Consider the following 13,602-nt stretch of genomic DNA (forward strand, 5'->3'; position numbering starts at 1 on the left):
GTCACCATGGCCTCTGTGCCTCATTGGCCAGCGTCCAGGCAGGGCCACAGGCAGTGCTTGTGACGTCACCATGGCCTCTGTGCTGCCCTTGTGACGTCACCATTGCCTCTGTGCCTCATTGGCCAGTGTTGGGGCAGGGCTGCAGGCTGCACTTGTGACGTCACCATGGCCTCTGTGCTGTGCTTGTGACATCACCGTTGCCTCTGTGTCTCATTGGCCAGGGTCCAGGCAGGGCTACAGGCTGTGCTTGTGATGTCACTATAGGAAGGAGGGGGATTTTGTTTTCATATCGCCTGGACGCCTGGTAATTAGCAGGCTGGTAATTGTGGTTGTTGTATAAATGGCTGGTTCACAGTCACGTGACAAATACCAGTTAGGCTCCACACCGGTTTTCTTGGTGTCTTTCTCGCTCCCTTTTACCTTGGTCTGAGTTGGAGACCAGCTGTTTTGGTTTGGAGTGGGACTGCCCTTCTGCCACGTCTGGAAGCAAAATGGTGTGTCCCCCTGTGACTAAACAGCTGAGCAAAGGTTGAAGGTGGACTAGACCAAAGCTTTGTGTACCTGAAAGCGCAAGTGTTCAATTGATGGAGTCCTTTCACGTCTCCTTGTTGACATCTGTGGCCTGAAGAGTCCTAGTGCTGAGCTGTTCTCTTCAGAAGAGACTTGATAGAAGCCAATGTGCAAAGGGGTCATACTGCTGTCACGCTGCATGATTGCAGCCTCTGGTCGTGAGCAGAGGACCGATGCCACCTTTGCTCTCCCCAGCTGCAAATGGCATTCTGAACACGAGAGACTTCCGCTCTGTGGATCATCGCCTGAAGCTGTACCTGGATATGGAGGTGTTTGAGGAAGACACTGAGGAGTTCCAGTGCTTCCTCAAGGTGAGCTCCTGCAGCACCACCCCTGCATCCTGTGGGCAGCCCTGGTCTTTGGCCATCCTTTTAACTGCCCTGTGAGTTCTGCTTTGGAATAGCATCCCAGAGCCTGGGGTTAGAAAGGGATCCATCATGTGTCTAGGGCAGCCCTGTACCGTAACTTGCCCTCTTTGTGCTGCAGGTAGCCATGGTGAAGTTTGGTCGACATGGGGAGTTCCTCTCGATCCTGGTTGCTTCTGACCTCAGGATTTATGTGCTGGAAGTTACCAGTGTTATCAGGTGAGGAGAGGGGTGGCAGGTGAGACCTGGAAGCAAGGCTGAGAGTGCTGGGTGGTGCTTGCCTGTGCCAGCTTATGCTGGAGTGGTGGTGACGTGGCAAATCTGGCAAAATCCCTTGGTGCAATGTGATGTGGGAGAGGAGGGCATGGGGTCACCTGCTGCAGCTGATGGCTGTGCCCTGTGACCAGGGGACAACCTGCAGACTGGCTGAAGAAGAACGACTCTCACTACCTGTCTGACATTTCCCATCTGGAAGTGGGACTGTGTCACCAGAGCTTGCGCATTGAGTTTGAGAACCCCAGAGCCTCCTACAATCTGCTGTTCCGGAACCGGAGCTGTTGTGACCAGTTCCTGCAGACACTGACATGTAAGAGTTAGAGCTGTAGCAGAGGGAGGGGAGGAAGTGGAAGATTAGCTTTTGGGGCACGCTGTGAAGGCTGCATTTGGGATGTACTTTGGCTCTTGTCAGCTCAGAGGAAAGTTGGGAGATAATTTTACTGGTGTCATAACTTAGTGTTTGTATGGGGACTACTAGAGAACTGTCCTGAGCTGTAGCATACTGCCCTTTGGCTTGTGGTGAAGAGATATCTACCTTCTACCTTTTGCCTGTCTTTAGGTCTCATACAAGAGCTGCCTGCCAAGAACAGGAGTAAAGTGAAGGAAATCCCCACTGTGCAGATGAATCCTCAGCATTCTTTATGGTAAAAGCAGCCTCTGGGGAGGTGGAGTTTGGAATAAAACAAACATTCTCTTCAACCAGCAGTGCCTGGGATCACAGAATGGTTAAGGTTGGAAGGGACCTCTAGAGATCATCTAGTCCAACCTTCCAGCTCAAGCAGGGACACCTAGAGCAAGAGGCACAGGGCGGCATCCAGGCGGGTTTTGAAGACCTCCAGAGAAGGAGACTCCACAACCTCCCTGGGCAGCCTGTTCCAGCTCTGTTGCTCTCACAATAAAAAAGTTCTTCCTCACATGCAGATGGAACTTCCCGTGTTGCAACTTACACCCATTACCCCTTGTCCTGTCACTGGCCACCACTGAGATGTGTGGGGGCAAAGGAGGAGCACCAAAGTAGGAATGGCATCAAGGCTGTGTTACAGGTTTGAGGTAGCTTGCTCAGGTGGCTGCTGCACAGGAGGTGAGCTGCAAAAGGGTGTGGAGGACAGAGCAGGCAGGATGATTGTCACTGTCTAGGAAGATCCTGTGAAGAACAGAACTCCTAGGTAGTGATGTAGGACTGATTGGTCCCAGGTAAGAAGGACTTGGTTCTTTGCTGGCAAGATGTTGGGCAGACAGCATTGAGAGCGGCAGGACAGATGGGAATTTTGCTGTAGCACGTGGAGGAGATGGGCCCCTTGCTTCCCCGAGAGGACAGAACAGGAACAAGCTCATATCAAACAGGAATGAGCTCCCACCAAGCCTAGACTGAGAACAGAGTGTTGCCTTGGATTACTTGCTCGCATCTTTTCCAGGTCTTTGCTGGACTCCAAGACCAAGGACTCCATGGCTGCAGATGACACTTGTTTCTTCTACCTGCTGGCCTATCTGATCCAAGGTACAAGAGATCTCAGTGGCCAATCTCCCCAAACCTTATGCTGTCTACCCTCACACTTGTGTTTTTAGTGTACAGTGTGTGGGAACAGGGCTGGTCCTTGGTTCCAGCAGCAAGATAGGTAGGTAAGAGATCTCTAGTGTTGGGACACGTAGGCTGGTAGCTGGTGTCTGTAAGCGTTGCATCTCCCAGCCCTTTTTGGAATGAAAGACTAGATGCTAGGGAGCAGTTGATCTTGCACACCAAGTTTGGAGTTAATTCAAATGGCTGCTGAGATGCTGGAAATGATCTAAGGGTGGATTCTTCTCATGGCATGAGGGAAAATCTGAGCAGTCATGCACAACTTTGCATATGAAAAGCTGAAAGGTACTGCCTCAGTCTGGGAGAGCAGGAGCAGGTAGATAGAAGGCAGATCTGATAAATCAGGGCCTAGAAGGCAGGACAGGAGGAGCCTGCTGGAGTTTACCTGATCTGTTCCAGTGCTTGTTGAGGGCCAGGTGTGCTAGACATGAGGTTTGAGTGTTGAGTAATTCCAGTATCATCTTAGCTTGAGACACAAAAAAAAAGCCACGTAGTTGTTAATCATGTACTGATTTTGTCACTGCTCTTGCAGTTTTCTTCCCTGGTGGCCATTGGGGAGGTATGAGAGAACAAGAATTAGAAGGAATCTGTGGGAAGTATGTTTACTGGTCTCCTTAAAGTTGTGCAAATAGCCTGTGGGAGGGAGAACTTAATGTATTTCTGTTACTCTCCACTTTTTCTCCTTTTTTAGAGTACAGTGCCTAAAACTAGACACTGTTCCAGCTAAGGCCTCCCTGCCAAATAGACAGGACTAATTAAACATGCTATCTCTGATACTGCTACTACTTTCCAAGAGTGAGCTGTGACAAGAAGAGCTGTGTGTTGATGGAGCAGTTTGTGATCCCTGTGACCTCAGCCTGTTCTGCTAAGGACTCCCTATTTCTGTGCCCTTGACTTATTCCCAAGTTCTAGTGCTCTTCATTTGTATCCATTGAAATCAACTGAATGATATTTATGCTCCCTCTAATTTGGTAAAACCATTTTTCTTTCTGCCATGCTCATGATGCATCTTAACTTGGTATTAAACTTTATTTGTGCACTCTCTATTGCACCCATCAGACCTGCAGCCAAACAAATTCAGGCCAAAAAAGGTGGCTTTTTAGCTGGAGCTGACGACTTAACCAACACTTTACCACTACTTAATTAAGAGGTCAAAGGACTTAAGTGTCTTCTGCCTCACATGAGAGCTTTGGCTGACACAGTGGCTAGTGGGTGGTGGTCTTACTGTTTCTTGCTCTAGGAATGTGTTGGAGCAAGCTGCTCAGCCCGGGTGCATTCAGTTACTCTGCTCCCCCTTTTCAGTCAGGAAGCTCAATAAATCTGTTCACTTGCCCATTTGCTGCCAGAAGAGATTTCCCAGAGGGGATTGAGAGGGGGAGGAATGGAAAGCCAGTCTGGCTCTGGTGGCTCAGGCTCTGAGTCTCCTATTCCCTTCTGTCCTTTTAGGGGCATCTGCTTTCCCTGTGACCCTGCTGAGCACCCGCAGCACACTCTTTCTGCTGGAGGAGAATCACCAGTGGCAGGTGCAGTCCCCTGTGGGTGCGGATGGTGAGGCAGAACCATCTCCTAAGAGCAACGTCCAGTTGAAGGAGAAGCAACCGATCAGCAGTATTAGCAATGTCATAACCTATCGGCTCTGTCCCTGTGACATCAAGCTGATGCTTTATGATGAGGTAACCACAAGGAGTGTCATGGGGCACATGAGACTGGGGGTGGATCCAGGGGGCTGGATTGTGCTTAGACTCTCTTCATGCCAACAGCATTTGGGGCTGTCATCTTTCATCCTAACCCAGAGTCTTGCATGATAAAGGCAGAGGAACACGATATATTGCTGCTGTGTAAAAGTCATGCAAGGACACTTTCACAACTGGGCAAAGAGAGGGAGGTTACTGAGAAACTGAGGAGTTGGCATCTGTTCTGAGGAATAGCAGCTCAAGACTGACCGTTGAGGCTGGGCCCTACCCATCCAGCTTTGTCTCTCTTCTCTATTACAGGTACTGAAGGTGGAGAGCACTTGGCACATCCGCACAGAGTGCCCTGAGCTCCTCACAGAGCTGGTAGAGTGGATCCGTGAGCCCTGGGAGGAGATGTTCTCTATTGAGCTACGGAAGGCTGTGCATGAGGAGCTGGAGTGAACTTGCTAGCTACAGGCAGTCAAGATTTGGAGTCAGGATGTTGCTGTGCTGGCAGTGATGCACAGGTCTCTCCCACTGCCATGCAACTTTGCTGCCCTGTGGCCTCTGCTGTACATACTGAGCTCTTGCCCCTAGGCCTGTCTGGTGAGAATGAAGGGAGCACGTGATGGGCCAAGCTTTGCACAGTCACCCACACTGGGCTGGCCATGGAAGGAGGCTGTGGAGGCTGTCCCCTATAATCCTGCCTAAGCTGCACAGAATTGCAGCTTGGTGGTGTCTGCTAGTCTCATCCAGGGTAGTAGGGGAGTCGCTCTGAAGGAAACAAGTCACTGAAGGAAGAAGGGAGCAGAACCAGAGCATGTTCAGTGGGACATGCAATGGGACTAGGCAAACAGCAGGCCAGAGGTACTTGGGTCTATGTATTTGCTGCCTCCCAAGCTGTCTCAGAGCAGCTCCAATTTTTACCCTCCATCTTATCCACAGCTTCCCTAAAGCTGCCTGCTTCAAGCAGGGGCCTGATTGCACAGAGGAGTAAGGCACGTTGTACTGAGCCCTATGGAGAGCCCTTGGCACTCGTCTGCCTTGCAGGGCACGGCTCAGCCTGCTGCTGTAGTCTTTCACTGTCACTGGGGAGGGAGAAGCTCTCCCATGAGAGTGCAGAGCACACTCTTGGGCACAGAAGCGTTGCTCGTTGCTTAGGGGTCAGGACCTTGGTGGGCACCGGCAGGTGAACGTGAGGCTTAGGCTTTTCTGAGCAGTCCAAAAGCAAGAGTTTCTATTTTAACAGGAATTTTACTATTTTCTACTGTAATAAAAGCTTATATTTATTGAATTGTCATGTTTTCTTTGCATCTGTTTTAATGCCGTGTAAACTCTTATATTCATTGTGACCTCAAGGGCCACATGTACATTCCATGGGATAGGAGCCATTTTCCCTCCTGTTGAGGGTGGATGCTACTGGACTGCTACACTGCTCTTCTCCATATGTCTGGTTCCCAAACTGCAGTCAGATCTATGGCTTGAATGCATGAAAGTCCAAACAGCATTAGACTGACAGCAGCTGCTGGTTTTGTTGTTCTCCTCAGCAGATTGTCCTCAGGTGAGTTCCCTTTGGGCTCAGCCCCAGCAACTTGCTTACTGGCTGCTAATATGTCCTTAGAGACATGTTCCCTGAGGGACCTGTTCCTGTCGTGGATGTGGAGGGGCAAATGCCTGACCTTGCAGCACTGTGACTCCTTTGACCAAGAGTTGCTTAGCTATTTTTAGGATGCAGTTCTAGGGCTGGCAGGGTAACAAGGCTGCCTTTGGGAACTGTAGATTTTTGACTTGGCATTAAGAGTCTCTAAAGTCCCAAACCTGGCCAGAGTTGAGGTTGACCCCACTTTAAGTTGGGACTAATTTAACTGGAGTGTACTGGCATGGGAAGGCAGGACTTTTGGGTGGGAGAAACAGATGAATGTGATGCCAACCACAGGGCTGGGTGGAAAGAAGTACATAAAACCTTACTGGAGCATTTTGCTGTGCAGCTCCCTGCTGTGCCCCTAATTCTCACTGCTGCGAAGGTTCCTTGCTGTACTAGTTCTTACCGTGTCTGAATCTCCACTTTCCTGAAGTTGAATGTGGATGAAAATTGCAGTTGTCTGGCCTGGGCTTGCTTTGTCACAGGATCTCTTCTGTCAGGTGAAGAGTATGTGGAAATGGAGTAGTATTTCAATGCACTTGAAGTTCCCTGTTGAGGTGAACAGAAGCAGTGCTGTTACACCAGGACACTGCCAGGTAGATCTAATGGCCCAAGCACAGACCTTTACTGATATTTGCCTCTCCTGGAGCAATGTCTCTATCCTGCTGCAAGCATTCAACCCACAATCTGAGGGCAAGTTTTTCCACTGCTTATTCCTTACTGCCAAAACCTTTCTCTTGTGTCAAGGTGATCTTGATTTCTCTAAAGGCACATGTGTTTATCTTTCATTGTCCTGATGCCTATTTCCTTTGGACTCCAGGTCCTATGGCTCTGCAGCAGCTTCTTATGACATCTAAAATTTCCACCTATCTAGAGCTGATGCCTGTCAGTTAAGTTTGTTTCAGCTAGAAAAGAGTAATGACTGAGCCCCATAGCAGTCTTGCCTTAGCAGATGAGATGTTGTCCTCCGCTCTTTCAGCACAGCTATGCCATGCTCAGAGCCTTGTGAGAGTATGAAAACCAGTTTCCGTGCTTTGTATTTCAAAGGCCAGCTTGCAGTGCACTATTGAATTATTTCCTGGAATCGCTTACTATTAACCTTTTCCCTATCTCTTGCAGAAGCTGGAGGTTCACACTGGCTGATATTTTTATCTAGTCTTCTATAGACTTGATTGACAGGATCTATACTGTCTTATGGCAGATGTCATAACATATTCCACTTTGTCCCCTTTTCCAAAACGGGCATATGTTTGCTGCTCTCTCTTCCTTTGGTGTGATCTCAAACGTTGAACTGGAGTAAGCTCAGTGGAAATGTTGCCAACACCTAGCACTTGGTATGGAGGAAAGAATTCCAGAGAGATGAGCCAGTAAAAAACGGTAAGGATTTTTTGTCTTCGTCTTACCATTTAAGGAGTTTGTGTAAGTACTGTGTTCCCCTTCCATAACTGCATCTTTCAGAGAGGGCAAGATTCAAAATTGGAGTTAGCAGAGCAGCTATTCAGCTCTTGCAGTTCTTCAATATTTCTTCTGTGTGTGCTGGTTCCCAGAGAAAGCCGAGCTTGCTCTTTCCATTTTGGCTAAGCTGGGCCTTGGTGCTTGCTGCACCTGAGTCTGGGTATGTACTGAGGGGCCTGGCAAAGGGCTGAGGGGCCTGTCCGCAGCTGTTCTCACACCATTCCTGTTTTTCACTGGACAAGTTATTACTCATATTTGCTTCTGCTCTTTGCCAAGGTCTCTGCCCACAGCACACTGCTCCCATTAACAGTTCCCCTGCCCTTCTACATTCATTCGACTGTTGGGAGGGGAAGCTCAGCTTTACCCTGTGTGGCCTCTCTGCCTGTTGCCTCTCCATGAAACACTTGCTTTGTTTTCCCTTAGAGTTTTGTCTGAGTTGTTGCAGATTAACCCCTTGGTGATTGCTCTGTGATCCCATGCTGCTGGGAGCTCTTCATACTGGGCAATGCCTAGTAATAGCCTAGCAATATGCCTAGCAATAACCAGGCTCATTGCACTGACAGGGTGCTTCCCCAACATACTCCTCTGCTCCAGCACTGGAGACAGCCCCAACTGGCTACTACACTAATGTGAGGGCCGTGAATGTGTAGAAGAACTAGGGTTTGTAGAGAGGAGTAACACCTGTTCGGTCAGCTGCAAATGTCTTCTATCTGTCATACCTAGGAGTCCTTCATCTCTGGCGTTATAGATATTCTCCTTACCACTTCTCACTCTCCTTTTTCTGGGCGTACTTGTCTCCTGTATTCAACGTGGAGCAGGTTTCGTCTGAGTCTCAGCATTTCCCCAACAAAATCTGCCTGGAGCGGGTGTCTCATGAGGTGTCTGGAGCTGGCGGAGTGCCAGAGCCTGGTGTGGCCTAGGACACTGCCTGTGGGAGCTCTGTGGAGATGGCGCCAGGAGGCCTGAGGCAGCTGTGGGCTTAGGCTTTCTGCTGCCCCTCACCACAACCCTTGCTCCCCAGGGCCATACTAGCCCTGCTTACTTTGCTGTCCAACTCCAGGTGATGAAAATATTTTCTAATAACTCAGTCACAAGTCTGGCTCTTTCAGTGCTTCATGCTCTGTTCTCTTCGCCCTACAGCGGTGCTGCCCTGAGCATATGTAGCCTCTGGGATAGCAGCCAGCTCCCTTATGTTATATCTAACTAAATTAGCCTTCGTTATAACCAAGCTCCATGACCGGGGGACTGGTTGGTCCCTTCTAGCTGAACATCCCTGCTGGGCTGACTTCAGCCCCTGCAGGAAAGGGCCACGCAGTAGCGAATGGCACTTGCCTGTCCAACTTCATCCCTTCTCTAGGTGCCAGTGCTCCTCACCCAGCTCACAGAGTGATGGCCCGGGGTGTTCATGCAAACCCTGTCCCTTTGCCCCGCTCTCCATGCTTGGGTTGGGGAGGTGGCACAGCCCGTGGCCCAGGCCTCAGGGCCATGGATGATACTGGGGTGCCAGCAGAATAGGGCACGCGGGACTCGAAGGAGGTGCTGACAGGAGGTGGGTACTGCCTAACCCCTCTGTGGTCCTTGTCTCCTGGCCTTCCATGTGCCGTGGTTTCGCTGCAGGGGACAGTCATTGCCCTTTGTGCCTCCTCCCAGCACGCGTGCCTTTTCCGCTTATCAGGAGGTTATTAACTAATGGCGGAGCTGTCCTCTATCAGCACAAACAGTCCCTAATAGAGCCGTCTGCTCCCTGTCCCAGTGCCAGATGACTTGTTTAATCTATATTTGTTGCTTGGGCTCGACTGCTTGAGGACGGATGCTGCCTATCTTGGGCCCAGCTGGGGAAGGGTGGAGCGGCCATGTCCCTTCCTTGCCCCATTGCCTGCGCCAGACTGGCAGGCTCCTCTCCTCAGCTGGAGCAAACACACCTGAGGCCACCTGCCCCACCATCTGCCACACTGTGACCGTCCCCGAGGCAGACAGAGTTGTAGCAAGGCCGAGCCCATCCTGCCCTGGAGATTACAGAGGGAAATGGGGTCGCTATGAACAGGCAGGCCGGGCCCCGTGCTCCCCTCATGGTGCAGCTCTGTGTGAGGCAGCTGTGGCCCGGGAGGCTCTCAGAGCTGTCCTTATCCCTCTGAGGCCTCGGGCATCTCGCTGGCACCCTCATATCACAGAGCTAAGGCAGAATGTGCAGGTGGGGCCCCACTGGGTGCCTCTATGGCAGGGTGGAGGCTGAGCACGCGCACAGCACCTGGCTCACGAACGGAAGCTCTCCTCATCGCTGGAGCTTTCCTTATCCCTTCGCATGCAGCCTCCCTCTCCGCTCCCCCTCAGACGCTATCTCCCCGATTACTAGCTCGCCTCGCTCCCTCAGCAGGCAGCTGTCCTGCCTGCTCTGCACGTGCCACATGCTGCCTCCTGCTCTGGGTTGTGCCCCACAGATTTAGTGGGTTGGGGCTGATCGTGGTTTTGTGGTTGGTGACTGTGCTCCTATTTCCTCTGGGGGGAAGAAGAAAAAAAAAAAAAAAGAAAAAAAATTTAAAGGCATTTAAGCATTTCTGAGCAAGACTCAAGAAGGCTGTTGGTCTTGCACATCCTTCCTGCCTGTGATGAGTGCCTTGGCTCCGTCAGCCTCAGCTGATGCAGGAAGGGATGAGGATGTGTAACGGCCTTCGCCCAACTGCCAAAGCTTAGGGCTTTGCCCTAGGGAGAAAGGCTCATGTTGCTGGCCCAGGCTTGGCCATTGCACACTGGAGAGGAGGCTACACCCTGAGGCAGTGCAGGGGACCTTAGCTGAGGAAAGGGGAGGGCTCTGGAGCTGAGGGCCGGATGGAGACAAGCACAGGAATGCCTATTATGAGCATCCAAGCTTGACCTCCTGAGGACGGTAGGGTAAACTTGTTCCACAGGCTGGATTGTGCTGTGGAAAGTTCCTGCTACTGCATCCAGCTGTACTTGGCCCTGGCCCAGTAACTAGCATTGGCGTGAGTGCAATGTCCTCAAGACAATGTCCTCAGGCTGGAGTGGACGTGTTGCTCACGCTTTTTGGACGCAAGTCTGGTCCTCTCTGTGTGGGGGTCCTATGGAGGGAGTAGGGTGGATGTTCTTAAAGCACTGAACAGGGGGAGTCATGGGATCATGCAGGACCTTTACTGTGACAAGCTGCTAGGGCCCCCTATGTGCAAAGCCAGGCTGCAGCTGAGACCTGGAACTGCTTGAAAACTTGTGGTGAGTGTGGAGGAAGAAAACCCAAAGCCACTTCAGCTACCTGACAACGGTAAGATTCACATGGAGACCTTCACCATAGCCACCCTAGCACTGCTCTCCCTTCTCTTAGGCCCATGTACCACAGCTCCCTGGCTCATCATACCCCTTCCTACCTCTATGTGCCCCAAACAGGTGGCAGCTGGCAGCTACCCCAGGCCCTGCACTGTGCTGCGCTCCCCCTCCCCAGCCCTGAGCCTAGTCCTACATCTTTATGAGAATGTGAGTTGTGGCACTCTGTGTTTCTACTGCTTCCCTTCATCCACCTCAGCCTCTTCCCATCTGGGCCACAGAGCGCTTAGAGATGTTCCTCGAGCATTTGTTGCTGGATCTGCAACACATGCTTCCCTTTCCAGAAATGTTAACATTGCACTTACGTCTGGGATGGCGAAATTCAACGGAAAGTTTTGCGTAGTCTGGACAAAATCTCAATCTTTCGACTACAGCTTTTCCTCAGCTCTGCTGAAGGAGGGGAGCCCTGTTGTCTACTAGGAACCTAGGGCAGGTAGGGGAGAGGGAAGGAGTCAGAGACCCCAGAGCACTCTCCTTAGCCTCTTGTGCACAGACCTGCACCCGCAGGTGTTGGGCTTCCCTATGGCGTTGCTTGTCCCCTGGGCTCTTCCTCCAACTCTCTGGTGCAAGAGCATCAAGTGGACGCACGGGCTGCGCTGGGTGGCCGCTGCAGTGGCATTTGCTGACTTGGTAAAACAGGCACCAGAACCAACCAGGCTGCCATTACTCAGGGGCCCAGAATAACCCCCACAGGAAGCAGCAGCCACGGGAACCAGCCCACGCTTTGCTCCAGCCGTGTGGCCTCACCCCTCGTGCACTTCTGCTTGCCTGACCGCAGGACAAGGCCCATTCCCTGCTCTGGCTACTGCCTCGTGCCCAAAATGCACAACCTGTCCCATCTGTGCCTTCTCTGCAGGGCCCCACGCTGTGGCAGGTAGTGGCTGTGAGAACCCCTACAAGGTACATTGCCACCCCAGCTTGTTTGGGGACAGCTCAGCCCAGGCAGCTCCATCCCTGCATCCCACATAGGCCTGCTTTTGGTGGGATAAGGTGGTGGGAAGGTGATGTTCCCCAATCCCTGCGGAGACTCTGCCTCAGTCATAGACCACAATAGTCCTCATCTCACCTTGTGGCAGCTCCATGAGTTGTTGGGTCCTTGCAGGAGGGAGACAAGTGTGACCTGTCTGGGCAGGGAGCCTAAATAAGGACTCGGGTGACCCGTGTGTCTAGTGACAAGGTGCTGAATCGAACTGCCCTCTCTCTCACACAGCCCTTGCCTTGTACCATGACCCCTGTCCCCTCAGGCTCAGCAGCAGCAGCCAGTCTCCGGGGAAGGGCTGGTGGATCAGCATCACCTGTGGGAAAGGGTGGAGGTGCTCGTCCCACCACTGCCTGCTCCTGGGAACTGGTTTGCAGAAAGGGGGGCGGGGGGGTCAAATTTCAGAAGGAGAAGCAGTATTTCAGCAAGGCATGAAGACAGCAGCTCCCCACTATCCGTGTTGCATGAGGCAGCCCTGCGAGCCTGTCACCACCTCCAAGTGTGCAAGGAAAGGGAGGCTGCTCTTCCTAGGAAGTCACAAGTGGGTTTGACGTGGCATTAGGATGCCCAGACAGCACACAGCTCAAAACAAAACAAAACAAACTCTCTAGGGCCATATTTAGCAGCACAGAAAGTGAGTGACTGTGATGTGATGGAGGGACAGTCCACTAGTGGTGACTCAAAGCCTGGTCTGCTGGTGCAGGGCTTCCACTCTGCCCTCGGCAACTGCTGCTCCCAAGGGAACCTGTGTCAGGGCAGCTCGGAGGTCCTCCTTGAGGAGTATCTGGTGGTGCTGCTGGCTCTCTAAGGGTGTATGTGGAGGTGCTGTATGCTCAGCCCTGGTCCCGTGGAGGGCGCAGGCCCAATGGGACGAGAACTAGCACCAGCAGGACCCAAATCAGCCAGGCTTCCTGAGCTGCATGAATCAGTGGCCAGGGCAGCCCATCCCGTGACTGTGGGTTTGAAGGACGTTCCCTTCACACAGGAACATTGAGCTCTGTGCTTCCAAAGTGCCTGGTGCCACCTCTCCTGTGCTGCCACCAGATCCCTTCTTTCCTCCATCTCCTCTCTCTTCCCCTTCATGGGGAGGTCCAGCAAGGAAGAATTTAGTGCTTTGGGGGCTGTGAGCTTTTGTGCAGGAGTCTGAACGCTTTCTTCTCATCCTCTCCCTGTATGGCCAAGCGCCCAACAGCAGCAATGTCCATCCATTTAAGCCTGAAGAGGCTTAAAAGATCCTGCTGCAAGGTTAGGTGCAGTTTTCCACAATGGCCGGAAGCCCCAGTTTCACACCTCAGCGCAGCAGTTCTGTCTTGCAGGAGTGAATGAGTAACCTGGTGGGGAGGAGGAGAGTAGCCAGACGGGAATGCGCCCGGGCCATTAGGAGCTCAGTGGGTCTGGAGCAGCCCCCCCGGGGGCTTGATAGCCGCGCGGAGCCTGCGGGGCAGCCTGCAAAGCTGTGCGTGTCACCCGGTATCTCGCTGATAAAAGCGATGCTCCGTTTGTGGCGGCCGGGCTCGGCCTCTGCCCCGAGGCGCGGGTGGGACAGCAGAGGCGGTGGCCGCGCAGCGCTCCCCCAAACGCCGCCGCTCAAGGGCGCCTGTAAACCCCCGGGGAAGAGCCTGCACGGGGAGCTGCCCTCACCTGGGCTCGCCGCCACCCCGGGCCCGGCGCCGCCGCGGGGGGCTCCGTGCGGGGCGGCCGCCGTCCTGCGCCCGCGGCACCGCGCAGAGGCG

At 52.5% G+C, this 13,602-nt stretch overlaps 1 protein-coding gene across 1 annotated transcript in view; it reads left to right on the plus strand.

The window, feature by feature from the left end:
• Positions 1 to 5,548, plus strand: part of STK11IP (serine/threonine kinase 11 interacting protein) — a gene marked incomplete at its 5' end in the record, with an annotated part of 18,553 nt that extends 13,005 nt beyond the window's left edge. Inside the window, 7 exons of the mRNA XM_026039062.1 lie at positions 766 to 881; positions 1,057 to 1,154; positions 1,343 to 1,521; positions 1,771 to 1,855; positions 2,627 to 2,709; positions 4,234 to 4,460; positions 4,782 to 5,548. Of these exons, the coding sequence (XP_025894847.1) occupies positions 766 to 881; positions 1,057 to 1,154; positions 1,343 to 1,521; positions 1,771 to 1,855; positions 2,627 to 2,709; positions 4,234 to 4,460; positions 4,782 to 4,922 (929 nt within the window). The remainder of the gene's footprint in view (positions 1 to 765; positions 882 to 1,056; positions 1,155 to 1,342; positions 1,522 to 1,770; positions 1,856 to 2,626; positions 2,710 to 4,233; positions 4,461 to 4,781) is intronic.
• Between the last annotated feature and the right edge of the window lie 8,054 nt (positions 5,549 to 13,602).

This window comes from Nothoprocta perdicaria, unplaced genomic scaffold (assembly GCF_003342845.1).
Source record: "Nothoprocta perdicaria isolate Ctin4 unplaced genomic scaffold, notPer1 scaffold_0, whole genome shotgun sequence".
NCBI classification, from domain to species: Eukaryota; Metazoa; Chordata; class Aves; order Tinamiformes; family Tinamidae; genus Nothoprocta; species Nothoprocta perdicaria.